The 17,200-nt window shown below is 42.0% G+C and overlaps 1 protein-coding gene across 1 annotated transcript; it reads left to right on the top strand.

Annotated features, from left to right (window-relative positions):
* Nucleotides 1-224: 224 nt before the first annotated feature.
* atxn7l2a (ataxin 7-like 2a) lies at nucleotides 225-16,448 on the top strand (the record flags this gene model as incomplete). The annotated part of the gene is made up of 10 exons (XM_083892770.1): nucleotides 225-354; nucleotides 1,893-1,961; nucleotides 3,941-4,280; nucleotides 5,375-5,634; nucleotides 8,240-8,322; nucleotides 10,275-10,486; nucleotides 13,250-13,424; nucleotides 13,587-13,708; nucleotides 14,449-15,403; nucleotides 16,333-16,448. 10 exons carry the CDS (start codon nucleotides 225-227, stop codon nucleotides 16,348-16,350), a joined length of 2,364 nt encoding a protein of 787 aa, XP_083748896.1. The 3' UTR covers nucleotides 16,351-16,448.
* Nucleotides 16,449-17,200: the final 752 nt, after the last annotated feature.

Below are 17,200 nucleotides of genomic sequence, written 5' to 3'. Positions count from 1 at the left end.
AGGGACAAATATTTTAATATCAAGGTTACGTTTGCTGAAATGCGTCACATGATCAATGTGTGTCACAGTAAGAAAACAAATTGACGATTGACGACGACAAATGATTCTGTTCCAGTACCGGTGTGTGTGTGTGTGTGTGTGTGGGTGTCCCAAGAACGCGCTCGCAGGAAGTTCCTATCCTGTCGAGAGCGCGAGATATGACGTAAGTCGCTTGCCGCGCAGTGATGATGGCGTCGCGTGAACGCGCAGTAAAAGTAATGGCTGCTCTGGATCGGCGGGTGCCTAGCCTCGATGATTTCGTGGGTCAAAGCTGGACTGCCTGGGCCGAGTGGGCCGGTGTGACAGCGGCGGATGGTAAGGAAACACCCTAACGCAAACACTGGCAGATACGAAGTCCTTTAAGCAAAGCAGCGCGGTTTATTTTCGTGGAAATGGAGCGCAGCGCTAACCATGTTACCCAAACAAAGACCCTGCCGGGTCCTAGTGCTGGGTGGGTAACATGTTGCTCTCTTTCAGGTCCCACTGTAAAAGCGCTCATTAAGAACGAATGAAATATGGTTCAAAGGATATCACCGTTTCCGAGTGTGTTTTACAGTTGTGGTCACAGATCAAGCTGCCAGTGCTTAAAAGACACGTTTCAATTAGGGGGTGAAAGCAGTCGGCGGCGGCAGCAGCACAGCGGAGGCTAGTGTGGCTGGTTGGGCGAGCAACTTCTCGCCGTGGAAAGCTAGTCTAGCTAGCTAGCAAGGAAGCCAGACTGATCTATGGTTGACGACGAGGCACTTAGCTTTAGCATGCTAATGGTAGCAGCAGGAGGAGGATTGAGAGGAGACACCGGTGACGGAGGAGGAGTCTGATGCTGTTGCCACCATGTAAATGGTGCTGGCCCAGCCTTTGATGTTAGCAAACGTTACTGTGTGTTCTTTAGCCTCCCTTGTAGATGTACCCTTTGATGGACCGAGCTGATGCATCCATTTAACTGATGTTAACGTTTTAGTGTAAGGCGGGACATCTCATATGTGGGGCTTGAGCCCTAGTACTGCTCTTGCCCTTCCCAGCTTTAATTAAGTGCGCTCACTCATTGTCTGGCATCTCTCCAAGTGTTCCTATGTTCACAACTATCACATAAAGTCATTCTCCACTTCACTGTACACAGCAAACAATGTTGTACATGGTTGGTGGTATAAATGAAAAAAGAGCAGCTGGAGTACACACTAACTGGTTTAAGAAGATTTTTATATGATTATTAAAAGACTGGAGTCCACATGGTTGGCACTTTTTCCTTTGCAGTACAAGAAGACCCGGGTTTGTGACCCAGTTGGATCAACCGGGTTTGCATGTTCTCCTTGTGTGTGCGTGGATTTTCTTTGGTTTTTCCATGTTTCTTCCCACAGTCCAAAAACATGCAGATTTGGGGATTAGACAAATTGGACACTTAATTAGATGTGTCTTTATGGTCCTGTGATGGACTGGCGTCCCTCATGTGGAGGATAAATCGGTTGAAGATGACTGAGTGAAAGACTGGGGATTGGCCTGATGAAAGATCAGACTACATGATTTGTCAAACCAACTGAAGCCAACTACATGGATAAAACTCTCGGGAGAGCCACCATATCTACGAGAGCGAGAGTTACCCTCACCCACTTGCCGATTTGAATCTTTACCCCTCACTCACGACCAGATTTCTGTGCCAACCAGCCATGCCGTCTGTTCCCAACTAGTGCTGACTGGTGCAGACTCTGCCCAACTGTGAATTTTGGGTGAAATGGTGAAATACTGTGCACAGTTTAAGTAAGGTTCCACTTTGCCCTGATCTTGAACCTGCCATACAACTTTTGGAGAACATCTGACCTTCCATGTTGCTCATGTGTGCTTTTGATCTGTTGTTTCAGGGCCTGATGTGGATGACTGCAGTAAGAATGGCAAAAAGGCTGCAGAGGCCATGTCTCTCAGTAAGGAGGGTAAGTGTGCACAACGTCATTTACAATGTAGTCAGCCCTGCTGTTGTTTGTGACATCCTTTCAATGCATCAGATTAAAGCCAGAGAAACACTGCCCCAACTGTCAGCTGATGGCAAAGAATGGCAGCTTCAGATTTGCATGTGTCAGAGGGGAAATGTTGCACTCGCACATATTAGATTGACTTCAGCTGATTAGCAACCAGCACATACTTCCTGTCTTGTGTGAGAGGAACTAACTTTCCTGACAAGCAGGTGGCGATAGTCTATATTATCTGATTTTTTCATCACTTTTGTGTTTCACATCTCCACAATTACGATAAACAGCCAGTCACGGCTATTTCTGTCATTGACGAACTTTGACGCAGATTCAACAAGCCAAATTATCTGTAAAGCTGTTGACTAACTAAGCTAACTGTCAGGAGGGCGTCTTTGGAATAATAAAGCCCTGAGCCAGGCTTCTTTCAACTGATGTCCCAACACGACAGATGGAGGACATCCAGCTACTCTTTCTCCCTGCTCAGTTTGCGGCTGGTTCTCTCAACAAGCTTTGTACGAAATTAGACTGCTAGAGAAGAAACACTGGTCGCAAGAGAGTCATATTTTTCTGTCGCCCCAATCAGCTGACTGTCATGAGTGGAGCTGGTTTAGTTCCACACTGACCTTACCGTACCATTTTACTCTGGTACCCGAAGGCAAGGACGCCAAAAAATTGTCCGTTTGGGGCTGGTTGTGGTACGATTCCTAATAGCTCTTCCTTTTCACCAGTGTTATTTGCATTGCGTGTATTTGTGATCATGTATGTCTGCAGAAGTTGCACTGTATATTATCCTGCTAGCTTACTAGTGTAGTAGTGCAGCAGGGTAATCTGCAGTGTCTGAATTAGCATGCATCCTGCTTCCTGCATGTTCAAGTCAGGTGCCTCCAAACAGATATTATTTTTTCTTGTTGGGGGCAGCATTGCACCTGTCATTGTACATCCTGCTGGAAATTATTATTAGAAGAAGATCTCCTCGTCCTGTTCCTCTGGAGATTCTCCTGCTTATGTGAATGTATCACACCCAGACAATGTCCCGTTATGATTATTCTGTCAATGGCAATCTTTGGATAATGTCTGGACCCAATTCTTTGCACATTATCTGGATTTTTTAATGTCTGAAAACGGCTTCAATGGATTGTGTCTCCGCTTCTCTTTGGTCTCCAACCTTGCCTAGAGACAGGGCGTAAATAGAGCTACTGGTTCACACTGACCAGGGCGAGTGTGAAAGCTTGCTAGTGTTGTGCATTGGCAGCTTTTGGCAGCTAGCCTGGGTGTCTGTAGCTGCAGATGTCTGATAGATACTCCCACTGAGTGTGTGATTGTTTAAGTGTGACTTGATAAATCGAAAAGTACCTTGGTAGTATTTAGTAGAAAGTGTGCTCACCTTGTTAAATCTATCTACATGAAATGGGAATAGCCATCAGAGCATGGTGATGATTGAGAAAATCGTCTGGTGTCCACACTTTTTTTTTAAATTTATTTTAGCTTTTTTTCAAATAGTTTGCAATGATGCGTCTATAATGGCTCACTCTAAGAAGTGCAGTACTCCTAGGGTAGTCTGCCAGACTATTGCAGGCCTATTTACATTGTACTATATACATTTTATATAGAGAGACCACCTTCCACAGCACGTTGAGTCACTGCAGGTATACCTGTTTTACCTGTGGGAGGAAACATTACTTTAAAGGCTCAAATGATTCACTTTGTCTATTTTTAAACAAGTGAATATGTCATTACAGAACAAGATTAGTCATAATGACACTAGAGGTTGCCAACTGATATTTACCAGTTAAATACAGTTTTGTCCAACTCCCTTGAGAAAATATTTCTTGAATGCAGCTTTGTACCCAGCTGCCCCACAAAGTTACATCGCCACGTTTCCTCCACTGCAGTGTCGCTGTATCTACGTTTTCTCACCCAATCCATTGTTCACTCTCCCCCAGACATGTCCATATTTGGCCTTTATCCTGGCCATGACGATTTCTACCTGGTGGTATGCAGTCATTGTGGCCAAGTGGTGAAACCGCAGGCGTTTGAAAAGCACTGCGAGCGACGACACGGCCCCGTGGCGAAGCTGTATGCCAGACTGCGCTCTCCGGCCCAGGCACCCCAGCCCCAGCAGAGGCCTCACCATGGCCACTCTCCTTCTCATGGGACCAGTTCTTCTTCTGCTTCAGCCTGGGATGGTCGAGGGCAGGGCGTTGGGCAGCTACGAGCAGCCCCACCCTCGCCTTCTACCCCACCACAGTACAGACACTCCAAAAACTCCAAAGACGGAGTACGGTAAGTACAAAGTGCACTTAACATACATATGACTGGAGACGAAAGCTAACAGCTAACTTAAATCTTTGCAGAGCCAACAAAAATGTCTTCCGGTACCTCTTAAACTCACCAACGAACATGTTATGTCTGTATTTAAAACACTATAAACCATGAGGTTGTCAGACAGCTGCACTGGACATGAAATATTCAAACACACAATCACTGTGAATCACTGTGACTTCTTGTTGCCTTTTAATAGTTCTCTCTGCAATTAAGGGCCATTACAGAATATGCTGTGTTGCTTTTTTTTTTGCTTTTTTTGCCCTTCAGAATCGCAATATCAAAACATTTATCAATAGCCAGCCATCCTTGCATGTATGCAAGAACAAAAGGAGATACTTTTCATTGCAACAATCTTGTGTAGAATTAAGGCCCAAATGCAGAGCTTTGTCACAAGGAACATGGCAACAGCAACACTGTTGTTTTGCTGTGGTAAAGTGTGCCTGATGCTCGCTCCTTTTATTGTGCTCTACAATTTGTCTTTCAGTGGATTTTAGTTGCACATAAATGTACAAATATATTTACCTCAAGGCATGTGGCACTGGTTATAGTGTTGACAGTGATACTCTGTGTCACAATGGCACAGACAACCAAGCATATCAAGCAAGAGGGGGGTTCACAATTCAAACATCTGCTTTGATCGTACATATCCCTCTCCTTATGAAAAACTAAAGCTCAGGCAATTCCTTTATTTGCACTTTCATTGTCCACTTGTGCTCATAGCCCACCCACACTTTTTTTTCACTCTTTGGCTGTTCTAAGACATTTTGAAATGGCCATGCCTGTTTCACATTACACTTGTCGAGTTGAATTACCAAGTAAGAAGTGAAAAAATGAAAAGAACTTAGTAAAAGAGGGGGTATGCCCTGTGATAGTCTGACCTTTTAGCCAATCAGATGACAGTAGAACAAAGACTTCTTAATGGGTAGTTTGTGCTTGAACACTGTTACTTCCTCAACAAGTAGTATCTGATTATGTGCACAAAACACAGGAAACGGTAGACATTGTTTTGTTGATCATTTGATGAAAAGTTAACCTTATTTGTCATGTTGCAGACATTCCCCACTGGATAAGTCATCGTCCTACAGCAGCCACACAGAAACATCAGTATTCAAGCAGCCGCCACCGTTAGAGCCACAGATGAGCTCTCCACAGCCATCAGTCAGAGACCCTCCCTGGCCACACGGGAGCACTCCACCTGGTAGGGCTTCACCCAGTGACAGGCCCCCCAGCCAGAGCCAGAGGAAGGACGTCTCTCTGGCCTCTGTAGTGCCTAGCCATCGGATCCCCAGACCCTACAACAAAGTGGCCTCCAGTGAGTACAGATTGCGAGGTTGGTGTAATATGGAGTAAGAGGTTGAAGAGTGGATGGATATCATATGTTTGTTTGACTGATTATGCTTACTGGCCTTATAGTCAAGGTCTAATTTCTTTGACCCAGTCTAAAAATCTTAGAGGAATCTTTAATCATTTACAACTGCATTATATCATAACAATACAGGATCAAATGTCCAGCAGTTGAAATTCATTGTATGCCTTAGAGCAGAGAGTTCTTAATCTGATTTTCCAGAGGCAGAGTATTATTCCCAAATGATTCATGACACTGAAGTTGTGTTATGACCAGAATACTTAAGTGCATTTGGAGGTCTACAAATTTATGTCTTTACTGAGCTGTTAACACTTGCCACACTGAGCCAACAGAAGTCTAAACAGCATCACACTGAGTCAGGTGGCTATGATCCCCATATCACATGCCAAGCCTTTGTTTACCTTGATCACATCTGAGAGTTTGAGTACCGCCCAGCAAACTGGGCCTTCAACAGCTCAACTCAACCGATTCTTTACACGGTGGTTTATCATATTAGCAGGGAGGCACCTATTAATCATCAGAATATTTCCATGTTTCTGTTTTTGACTACCACCAGGGCTGTCGACAAAGAGGATGATGTTTATCTGTTGTGTCGTACACTAATTTACATTGTCATCATTTGGTTGCTGCTGATTTTCTCAACTCAGTCTAAAGCCTTCTGAAAGATCTTCCATACTTTTCATGGAGAGTTGTGCACTTGTTTCACTTATACATACATATACATGTTTGCATTCAAACTAAAATGAGGGTCTGGCATCTCATGCATGTAAACCTGATCCACATTCCATTCCTTCTTACCTAGTTCAAATTGTGGTACTTGTAGCACCAGTGGTATGCAAGCTTCCTCTGGTGGTACTTGGAGGGAAATTAGAAATACTGTTCTACTGTATATACCAGGGTATGTGATCGGTGTGGCTGAGGAATTTTGACCGGAGTGCGTAGAAAACGATAAGCTTAACATTTTAATTATGTTAAACAATAATAATTAGTCACCCTATCTCTCGCTCCATCTTCATCTAATCACTATACAGTGTCTGAAGTATATGTGAGGAAGAGGATGATGAGAGCAAATTATGTATTTGGGAATAAATCTGCCTCCTGTGAAAAGTCCGTAGGTGACTTTGCTCGGTCTATTTACACCACTGTATTTTAACGTTGGCGATTATGGCGTTTCTTTGAGAGCTCAATATTTTCTCAGGTTGGACCTTGTATAAAAGGTTTAAGAACCACTGACCTAGATAATTCTATTGATCTACAGTACAAACAATGTGGGCATACAAGGGTGTAAATTTCATCATGTATCCTTGTCGACGTTGACGCTATGCACTCTTCTGCATGCAGCCCCAAAATATGTGACTGTGTGGTCCATACACATTGATTGGGCATTCTTTCGGAAATGATTTTAAGACATCAGGTCTGCATGCGAGGACCATGAACATCTACACAACTCTACAGGAAGTTTTGAAAAGCCTTGAAAATAACTTGTCTTTTGTTCTTCCTTCCCTCTACATGTCACCCAGAAATATTATTTATTTTACTGGCTATGTAGTTGTGTTTTTCAGTGAGATATTAATAGTGAGCATCAGTGTTTCCTTTTATTGACTCCAGCCTGTGGTGACCTGCTTACTATATTATTTGTGTATTGTCATCAACCACAAAAGTTTCTACTTCATCAGCAGCACTAAGAGAGCAACATCGTCAATCAAAAAAAAAAAAACAACCACACTAATAGCCTTTTTTCGAAGTTTGACAGGCGAGCAGAACTGACTATGTAGTAAGACCTATATTTTTTTTTTTAGTTTAGCTGTGCTTGCACCGCAGGCAAGCAAAAGTCAGCTACACTGACAGTTTACACATTTTTTCTTTGATTCTCTGGATAAAATGTAAGTAAAATGGCAAAAAACATTTTGACAGTGGACTCGCATTTTCACAATCTGTGCCTCTTTAATGAGGGGAAAAGTTCCCAATCTCATTTCCCACCATTTCTGCATTCATCAGGTGTTACTGAGCCATTTAAAGGTGAACGTAGCAGGACTTGGCATGTGCATGTATTTAATTGGCACAACATTAGAGCGAGTGTTTCATTGGAGACCTGAATCTGTACTGTGCCACTGTTTTGTTTTTTTGTTGTCATTTTTACTTTGCATTGTGAATTATCTAAACAAAGCCTTTTACTGTATTCACACAGTTTGCATAAGGGAAGTTACTCGGCTTCAGCGGGGTATGTCATTGTCTGTATCAGACACACAGTATTTATGAGCGAATGCACTGTTTGTTAACTATTTGACAGCTTTCAGAGCTCAGTACTCTAATAACTAGTTAAGTTTGTGAAACTGAAATAAAAAAAAACTGAAGCTTGACTTATGTGAAAGCTGTTACACGGCCTGTGTAAGACCACTGTATTGATTAAATGTAGCATATATCGTTCTATATAACCCACTTGGTGTTAAGTTTAATGAAGTGCAGAAAGTGTTTTTTTGAAATCACTGATAAAAGTTGCCTATTCATTGTGGTGACTGTTAAAGCTGACATGGTGTGTTTGTTTCTGTAGAGAGGGAGTGTGACTTGGACAAACACTGCGGCGTCCTTGATCCTGACAGGAAGAAAGTCTGCACTCGCCTTCTGACATGCAATGTAAGCTTTAAACACACACACAGCTTCACCTACAATCTTTTGTTGCCTCAGATTATCATGCCTGTGCATTTTTCTTTGTTTCCTCTGCTGTTTTTCGTTTTCTTGCTATATTTCCAGGTATGGTTAAAGAAGCACTATGTAACTTGCCGGACCACGGTGAACACAGATGCTAAATGATATCTGCTGACCTCAGCTCAGCATTACTCTGGAACATGCTGGGCCTGATTGTGGCTGTTAAAGTAAAGTCTCATTAGCTATTAAGACAAAAACTTCAGATAAAATCAGATTTTAGTCAGACTACGGCGATGTATAAACTGCAGTACTGTTGCCGGAAATTATATGGCGGCGGCATCTTTCTTTGGACAACACTAATGATCTAGATCTAATTTCTATAATTAACATATACAGCATGTACGAAAACGCAGTGATCCATCTCACCACTCACTGTTTGTTTTTCTGTGACAACAAGAAACTGATTCAATACCCACTGGCTTATAGAGTGATACAGTGCCACCTTCGGAGGTGGAGTCGGACTACAGAGCCAACTTATCGATTTTATCCTCTGCGTGTATACTCGGACGATGATGTCCGATTGTCTTAATCGGACTATATCCCTGGCTTGATTACACTGTGCATGTAAATGTAATGAGTGTCCCTACTCGGTCACCAAATTTACATATTGAAAGGACAGAAGTCCAGGTGCAGTGTGGATAAAAAGCTATTTTTTCCTGGTATAAGTCAGTCAGGATTCTGAAGCTGTTATTTTAAGGATAAAATAAAAACAAAATCTGTGTTGATGAGTTGGAACTTCCTCTGTGTTTTCATGCTGTAGGTAATGCACTCGGTAAATTCTGCTTAAGTCGTCTTCGTAATATAGATTAATTCTTATTTTAGCAAATGTGCTAGACTTCTGTGTAGATGTGTAGCATTCCAGCTGATTTTACAGGCAGTCACATGTCAGTGGATCAAAGAGATCACAAGATCAAATTGTTGAACCACATAAAAGAGGGTGTCTGTCAGTTGTTCTTCAGATTCTTTTTGTTTTTTCGGTAATATGCGTCAAACCACGTTAGGGTTAAATGAACAAGCATTGAACAAAATCTAATCATTTTTGAACATGTAGTAGAAATCGTTTGATCGTGGTGTGAGTGACGCCAGAGTAGATTTACACTGCAGTCGTAGCCTCGAGTTACTGATGACCATTGAGTGATAGTGAGCACAGTGAAAATTGCACAGGAAGTGTCCTTATATGGTGGATGGTGTTACCGTCTGTGAAAGAGGAAGTATGTGTGAGACCACATCGAGCTGGTTAGCAACAGGATGACCTTATTAACAGGAAGTGACAGGAGTGACAGGAAAGACTTGCAGGAAAACAGGCTGCGTCTTATACTGTAACTGCTGTATGTGAACGTAGTGTCATTTTACATGAGACACTCATTTTACATATGGCAACATATATTCTCATTGACATCTATCCGAGTAAAACACAGTAATAACAGCAACAGGTTGACCTGATGCGTCTTGTAAACAGAACTCGAGTTTTCTTTCAGTTTACCTCCATGATATGAACTGTTCAAATTACTTTGATAGGCCAATGCCATTTTCCATTCTGTGGGAGGAACCACAGCCTATTGCTAGAGATGAGTGGTTTGATGTAAAAGTAAAGTGTAGTTTATGCGGGACGAGGTTATAAAAAGCTATGCCTTTTGGATTGAATTATTAATTTCATCTTTCTATTTGATTGCTGCTGTTGAGAAATGAGACATGGTTGTTTACTTGGGGGTTCCTCTGAAACCGTAGCCTCAATCGAACTCTTCTATGTTATAGTTAGCTACAGTACGACTCCCATCAACAAAGTGGTTCCTGCACCATTTCTGCAGAGCATCCCCTTTGGCAGATCCACAGGCGTTAATTATGAATCCAGCTTAACCACTTGTATCCTGTGTCCCCAGATTCACTCCATCCACCAGCGGAGGAAGGTGGTGGGCCGAAGCAAGAATTTTGATCAGCTGGTGGCAGAACTCAAGACCAAGGTTCGAGAGAAAGGGACACTGTCGTTGGAAGGAGGTCCCTCCAGTGGACGATCCCCAAGCCCCGAGGCCCCCAGGGAACAGGCTGGGGCTCCACACTGCAGAAGACCTCTGGCCAGCCTCCCTGCTTTCAGGTTGGTGAGCTTTACTGAAGTATTTTTGAGATTCCTAGACCCACTGTTCTCAAACTGTGGTATGTGTACCACCAGTGTTACACAAGCTTCCTGAATTAATGTGCATATAAAACTGAAAAGTCCGTAGCTGACATAGATTTGCCACTGTACCACTGTATTTCAAAGTTGGTGATAATGGTGTTACTTGGTACTGAAATTTTTTTTGTGACCTTTACAGTTAAACCATATTATATTGGAATATTACGAACTTATATTTTCTCAAGCCACACCTTTACTGACGATAAATGACTGTAAACATCAAACTGCAGTGAGCATCCAGACTCCTTCATTTAACTCTTGAACCACAGGTTGACAAATAATATTACATAACAACCAAAAATAGCTGTTTGCAGAGTCAGTTCTTTCCTCATCTCTCGCACACACACACACCCATTGTCATATTAATCCAAGCTTTGTTTTTCTTCTCCTCACTTTTCTTTTTTTGTTCATTGTAATGTGGAGGATTTACAAATCATGGCAGACATAATGACATTTTATTAGCATTAATTTAATCATGAAAATTACCAGAGGGGTGATGATGAATACCTTGAGTATTCATTGTACATGCTTCAATCAGGCAGTGCTACCTTTTTTTTTTATTTAGTAGTCGGGCCATTTCATATTGACATATGATGATAAAAGATTAGTTTAAGAAGTTAAAGGTAGCTTTCATGCTCCCAGTAGTTTCAGGCGTTATTAGTATTTGGTAATTGTTGTGGCATGATGTCATTTTGTAACCTAATAGTGATGCTGATTTGATGTCATTCCTACCTAATGTTTAGGAATTGATTTTTTTTTTTTTGATCCTGTCTTCAGCCGGCAAGCAGAGCTTTGTTTAACACCTGCACTGCTGTCAGAACATTCAGTGTGCATGTGTTGACCTGTGCTCTTGACTTGGCTGGTGCACAGGATAACTAGTCTACACCTGCCACAAAGTCAGATCTAAATTCCACTTGCAATAGAGTTCACATCAGTTCACCAAAAGGTGGGCTAACATCACCTGGTTAAAGCTTTATAGTTTTACTTTCGGTTAAAAGTCGAGATCTTCTTGTAATGGCACAGTGATGATTCCAAGCACAACGGCGACACCTAAATGTCTGATCCGAGGTCCTTGTTCCGGTTAGTTGTTATTTAAATCCCAAACGAATAAAACCATACTTGACATTTTGATCCAAACCTAGACAGTCTGTGCTTTGTTCAGGTTGCCAATCGCATTGCTCAATTCCAGATCAGATTTGATGGGTCACATTGTGAACTAGTCTTGTATCTGAATTGGACGGCATGCATGCACTCGAATACCTCTTTTATCAACAACAGCAGAAAACTTATTTCTGAGATCACTCAGTATTGAAGTAAGAGATGTTAGATAAGATGAGCCTTTGTTAATGCTCCACGGGGGAAATTGAGAAACAGAAGCTAATAAAAGTGAATTTTTGAGTGAGATTTAGCTCCAGAGGACGGCACTGGTTGCATGGATTGATTGACATGCCCATTGTTATGTATCTCCCACGGCCACATATCAGATATTTATTAGATTCTAGGACCATATACTGAAATTACACATATCTGATTTGAACTCGTGTCAGATCGCCACATGGCCCTGAAAAGATCAGATCTGGGTCCTTCAACCTTCAAACAAAAACAACCTATGAGTCACTCCAGCCTGGTAATCTGAACATAGCCTTGATTAGACTGAATTTTGATTAGTTGATCCAGACATTGGTTTAAGGCACTTTTCACAGCCGCAGCACTGCTTAAACAAATTCTTGGAGCCCTCGGAACCACGAACCTGCCTCGCGGTATGAGAAAACAGAATTGCGAAACGCCCTTTCTAACTCCCAGTTATTTTTCCAGTTAGCCATATGATATGAGTTAGTGCTACCAAACCTTTCAAATTACTATTATTTCTATAAGGGGTGTCAAATTATCGCGTTCATTGTGATTAATTAATTACAGTCATCATTAACGTGTTATGTTTTTTAATTGCGTTAATCTCTTTACTGATGTCCCCGGTACCGGGGGCAGCATCAGACGCAGCGACAGCAGCATCATAAAACCATATCTAACTTTAATAAACACAAGACATGCTGCATACACACAGAAAGGTCAGAAACTCAGCTAAAAGCTCATTTAAACCATTCTTATGTTCACGAAACACAGTTAAAACGCCAATGGTTCAAACCCGCTGGAGCTTATGTAAACATCGGAGAATCCACAGATTCCAGCGGTACCATTTTTATCACTCTACGACCAAGATTCACGGATCCAGCACCAAAATAAGAGCGAAACAACAACTGACTTTCAAGAAATACAAGCAGAAATGTTGTCTTACCATTGCTGTTTATCAAAACAAGTTATTTCCAATGGAAAAAAAACTGCTTCTCATGAAGAACTACACTTCCCAGCATGCTTTGGGGACAAATCCCTGTCTGATTGATCATTTACTTTGTATTTTTCAACAGTATTTTTATGTTACAGAAAAGAGAGAAATCTTTGGTCATTTATTTATTTATTTATGTTCAAATCTGTTCACAGTGTTCCAACATATTTGTTATTAAATCTTACATTAAGTTGTTATATAAGTAAATGTTTAAATAAAATGTTTTTTAAATAAAAAAAAAATCGTGGAATGTATTGAACCGTGGGTCAAAAATCGTGTGTTTGTATCGTTACAGCCCTAATTATTATGAATGTGAAATCAACAGTCAAAATTTTGTTTTGCAGGTCTGGTGTGTCGGAGTGTGATGCAGAGGAGGAGAAGCAGCGGCAGGATGAGGGAAGTCTCCGAGCACCATCACCTCTTGTTCATGGACGAATCTCCAGTGATGAAAGTGAAGCAGAAGGACCTGAGGAGCCCTCAGATTTCTCATCCTCTGCCACACATCCTAGACCAATGGCGGTAGGCAGTTTGTGTGTGGTTTTTAGTGGGCTAGGGGCTGACCGAACTCCCAACTATGGCATCTGAGCTGTCACTATTCATGTACAATCAACCTTTTAAAGTCTTATGAGAACATACATTTACTATATCACCCCAGATTTACATGGTGGCTTGTTTCTCTAGGTGTGTTCATTCGGCAGCCATGCATTTGGTCATGGCATCTACACATTCGACAGAAGACTTCACCACCTGAGGTCAGCGCTCAGCAGTATGCTGGAACAGCACATCAGCGCCCACCTTTGGAAGTAAGAAGCCTGACATTTGTTCCTTCTTGGCTTTGCTCTTCTTTCATGACCCTAATCCTTGAGAGTTGCCTAAACTAACCAACAACATTGTGTCTTTTTAACAAGAACAAAATTTAAGTATAATTTTCTAATCGCCTGCGTTGTTTACACACAAAAATATTTAGCTTGGGTCTGCTCAGTGAATTCAACAAACTGAAAGACTAATCTGAACTTTGTAGAACGTGATGGCAGTATCACAGTCGAAAATACAGACAACAAACCAAACCCCGAACTGTATTTTTATGTTAAGGTTGATGAGGTTTTGTGTCTGGATTAAGAATGTCAAAGGGATAGATACATTTTGTTTTTTGTTTTTTTTAATTGTGGTTGTATGAGGTACTGTCACATAAGCCTCTTTCACATTGAGATTATTGGGTACACAGTGAACTTTTCTGACATTTTCTGGATGAAATAATTAGTAGATTAAGCAAGAAAATAATCAGCAGATTAATCGGTTATGAAAATAATAATTAGTTGCAGCCCTAATACTAGTCGCAGCTATGTTTATGACTGGAACATGACACACATCATACTTTTTGTCAAGTGGCAATGGGGACGGGCTCAACTAAATTATGATCAAATATAGTGTACCACTTTGACTCTAAGACCAAGTTAAATTCATGTCATTTCTTTGAAATTGTTTGCTGATCAAGGTATCTGTTTGATATATTGATTTGTGAATCCATTGTCTCCCAATACAGGAAAATACCTCAAGCCACAGAACTTCGAACTCCACCTCCCTCAGCCAAGACCATCACTTCTTCGTCCCCTTCCTCCATGGCCAACATGTCCTCCTCGTCACATTCTAAGGTCCGAACAGGGAGTCATATCAGCTCTTCTGTCAAAACGGCATCCTCTTGCTCCTCCTCCTCCTCCTGTTCAGCTCCAGGGAGAATGCAGCCAGCCATGCAGTCGGAGAACTCTGGGGGCAGTGGCAGCAGCATCGGTGGGGGTCACCTGGTGTCTCCAGGTAAGCCTGCGGTCACATGTCAGGTGGGTGCTGCGCAGTCCAAGAGCCCAGTGGGGCGTTCCAATAAACAGGCGGGGAAGCTGCGCGAAGATGTTGCTACTGCTGCTGCCCTCCGCAAACGCAAGGCCCCGGCTCAGGAAGGGGAGCACTCAGGCCCCGATAGGAACTGCATCATTCTCCAGGACCGGGGCCGCCCACCCTCTGCCACCTCTTCCTCCACATCATCTTCCTCCTCTAAAGCCCCCATACCCTCAAACCTTCCACACGGACAGACCAATGGCACGCTTTCTCCCAGCAGCAAACCCCGTCCACAGCCCTCCCCATCAGAGTCCCACTCACCTGCCGCTAAGGCAGTCTGGACCTACAAACGGACACACCCTTCTCTGGGCCATCCATCACCTACAGACACCAACAACTCCCACAGCCGGGCTGTATCGGGGGACTCAGGACTGCATGGACAGGGCAGTGGGAGGGGCTTCGAGCATCAGGGGCTGGTGAAAAAGCGCAAGGGGGGAACCATGGAGGAGCATTCGCCCTCCTCCAAACCCTCAGCACACCGCCTGCCCTCCTCCTCCTCTTCCAGCTCTGCCACAACCTCTTCTCCACGGTCCAACTTCTATCCCTGGAAGGACAGTAAAGGAGGGGGTCTGGCTGGAGGTGTGGAGAAGAAACTGGGCACACAGAAGGTGAGTTTAAATGAGAGAAACACAAGGAAATGAGCAGTTGTGTGAAGTGAAGAGCAGAAGTGTTTTTTTTCCTTTTCCAACACCCATCTTCAATATTTGTGATCAGTAGTAGAGCTGATGTGGAAGGAAGGAAAGGAAACGAATTAAGTAAATAAAGGCTGTTATTAATAATTAATGCGAGTCAAATATTACATCGCCAGTGTTTCACTACATTTGGGAATGTTGTGTATGAGACTTTAAATTTTGTGGACTAATTCAAACTAAGGATTGATTTCTTGTGATAAATCCTCTTCACGGTCTGGTCATGAACTCCTCTCATGATTGTAGACAAGAAAGCATCCCGTAGAGGATTCATGGCTGCCTGTCCAATCGTAATTGAGACAATTATTTTATTGCCGCACCGGACCTTAACATGTACTATCCCATTATTTTATAATCGTTTTAAAATGTGAACGTGTTGGAGAGCAGAACATGAAGATAAAATAATGTGGAGGCAGTGTCCAAACTAGTCACTGTTCAGTAATGCAAAATGTGGTCGTCAATGTGAGCTATTTACAGCGTGTACTGTCTGACATTGGTTCACCTAAACCAGTCTTTTGTGGAAAAAACTATTAAAACTTTCGTAACTTTAGATCTAAAAAGTCTGTCATTGTATCTTCTGGTTGTTTCACCGATACAAACTGTTTCTATGGCAACAATCTGTGACATCTGATACATAAGGGACTACATTAATATCCTCTTAATTAAAGTGGAATTGACATTTTAGCAGCTTAAAATATTTGGCCAGTATACAATGCTTCTAAAGTTTGATGTATTTAAAGGAAAACTGATTTTTTTCTGACTGACTTTCCTCATGTTTATTAATTTTTTATGCTCATAAGTTGACACAAATAACAGTACTGATTTCAAATGTTTCTCTTTCTCCACAGCCAAAACTGCACCATTAAGTGTGCCTGCCTTACAAGCCACTATGACGGAGCCAGCTCTGCGGCCTCCGAAGGCAACAGGACTCAAAAGTGTGTGTGTGTCTTTTGTCTATTGAGCACATGTTGGAAGTGTGAGTGTGTCAGGTTGTTTGTGTGTGAAGAGTATGGATGTTATGGTGTGTGGATGAATGTATGTGGGAGAACTGGGGGAGGGTGGAATGAAATTCAGAGTATGGATTTAGAAAATACCTCAAGACCATCCGGTTATGCTGCTAAATTAAATATGTTGGTTTATAAAAATGGATTAAAAAACGTCCTTTACACTTGGCTTCTCTGACTTATATTTTGTGTTCTGTCGGCGTATTTGATTTTGCTGAGAATGTTACTAGTAAAAAGCTTATGATGCTTGAGTGAAATGTGAAATGCCTTGATCATAATTGTATTTTAAAATGTCCCAAATGTGTGTGATGTAACCAAGTATCAAAGGTTTGTAATATTTGAAAGATTTAGCGTCACAACAAAGTGATCACTCTATATATCAGAGGTGGAAAAAGTAGTAAAATATTGTACTCAAGTAAAAGTACCAATACTTTGATGAAATATTACTCAAGTAGAAGTAAAAGTAGTCATCTGAAAATGTACTCAAGTAGAAGTAAAAAGTAGTTCATTTGAAATGTACTTTCAATTAAAAGTTACTTAGTGACTTTGCGTGGGGTGTGAGGGAAGTAGAAATATGACAAGGGCTCAGAAATCCAAAACTATTTTGGAGCTCACGCGCCCGGCGTGACACAGGATATTACGTCACTTTTGTGACCTTATGTTCATGCACCAGTGCTGGTGCTAATCACATCATCATTCGTCTGGTTCTGGT

Source organism: Microchirus variegatus, assembly GCF_963457635.1.
Source record: "Microchirus variegatus genome assembly, chromosome: 7".
Classification (NCBI taxonomy): Eukaryota; Metazoa; Chordata; class Actinopteri; order Pleuronectiformes; family Soleidae; genus Microchirus; species Microchirus variegatus.
The sequence above is the reverse complement of the archived record's forward strand: the minus strand, read 5'-3'. Positions and strand labels throughout refer to the sequence as shown.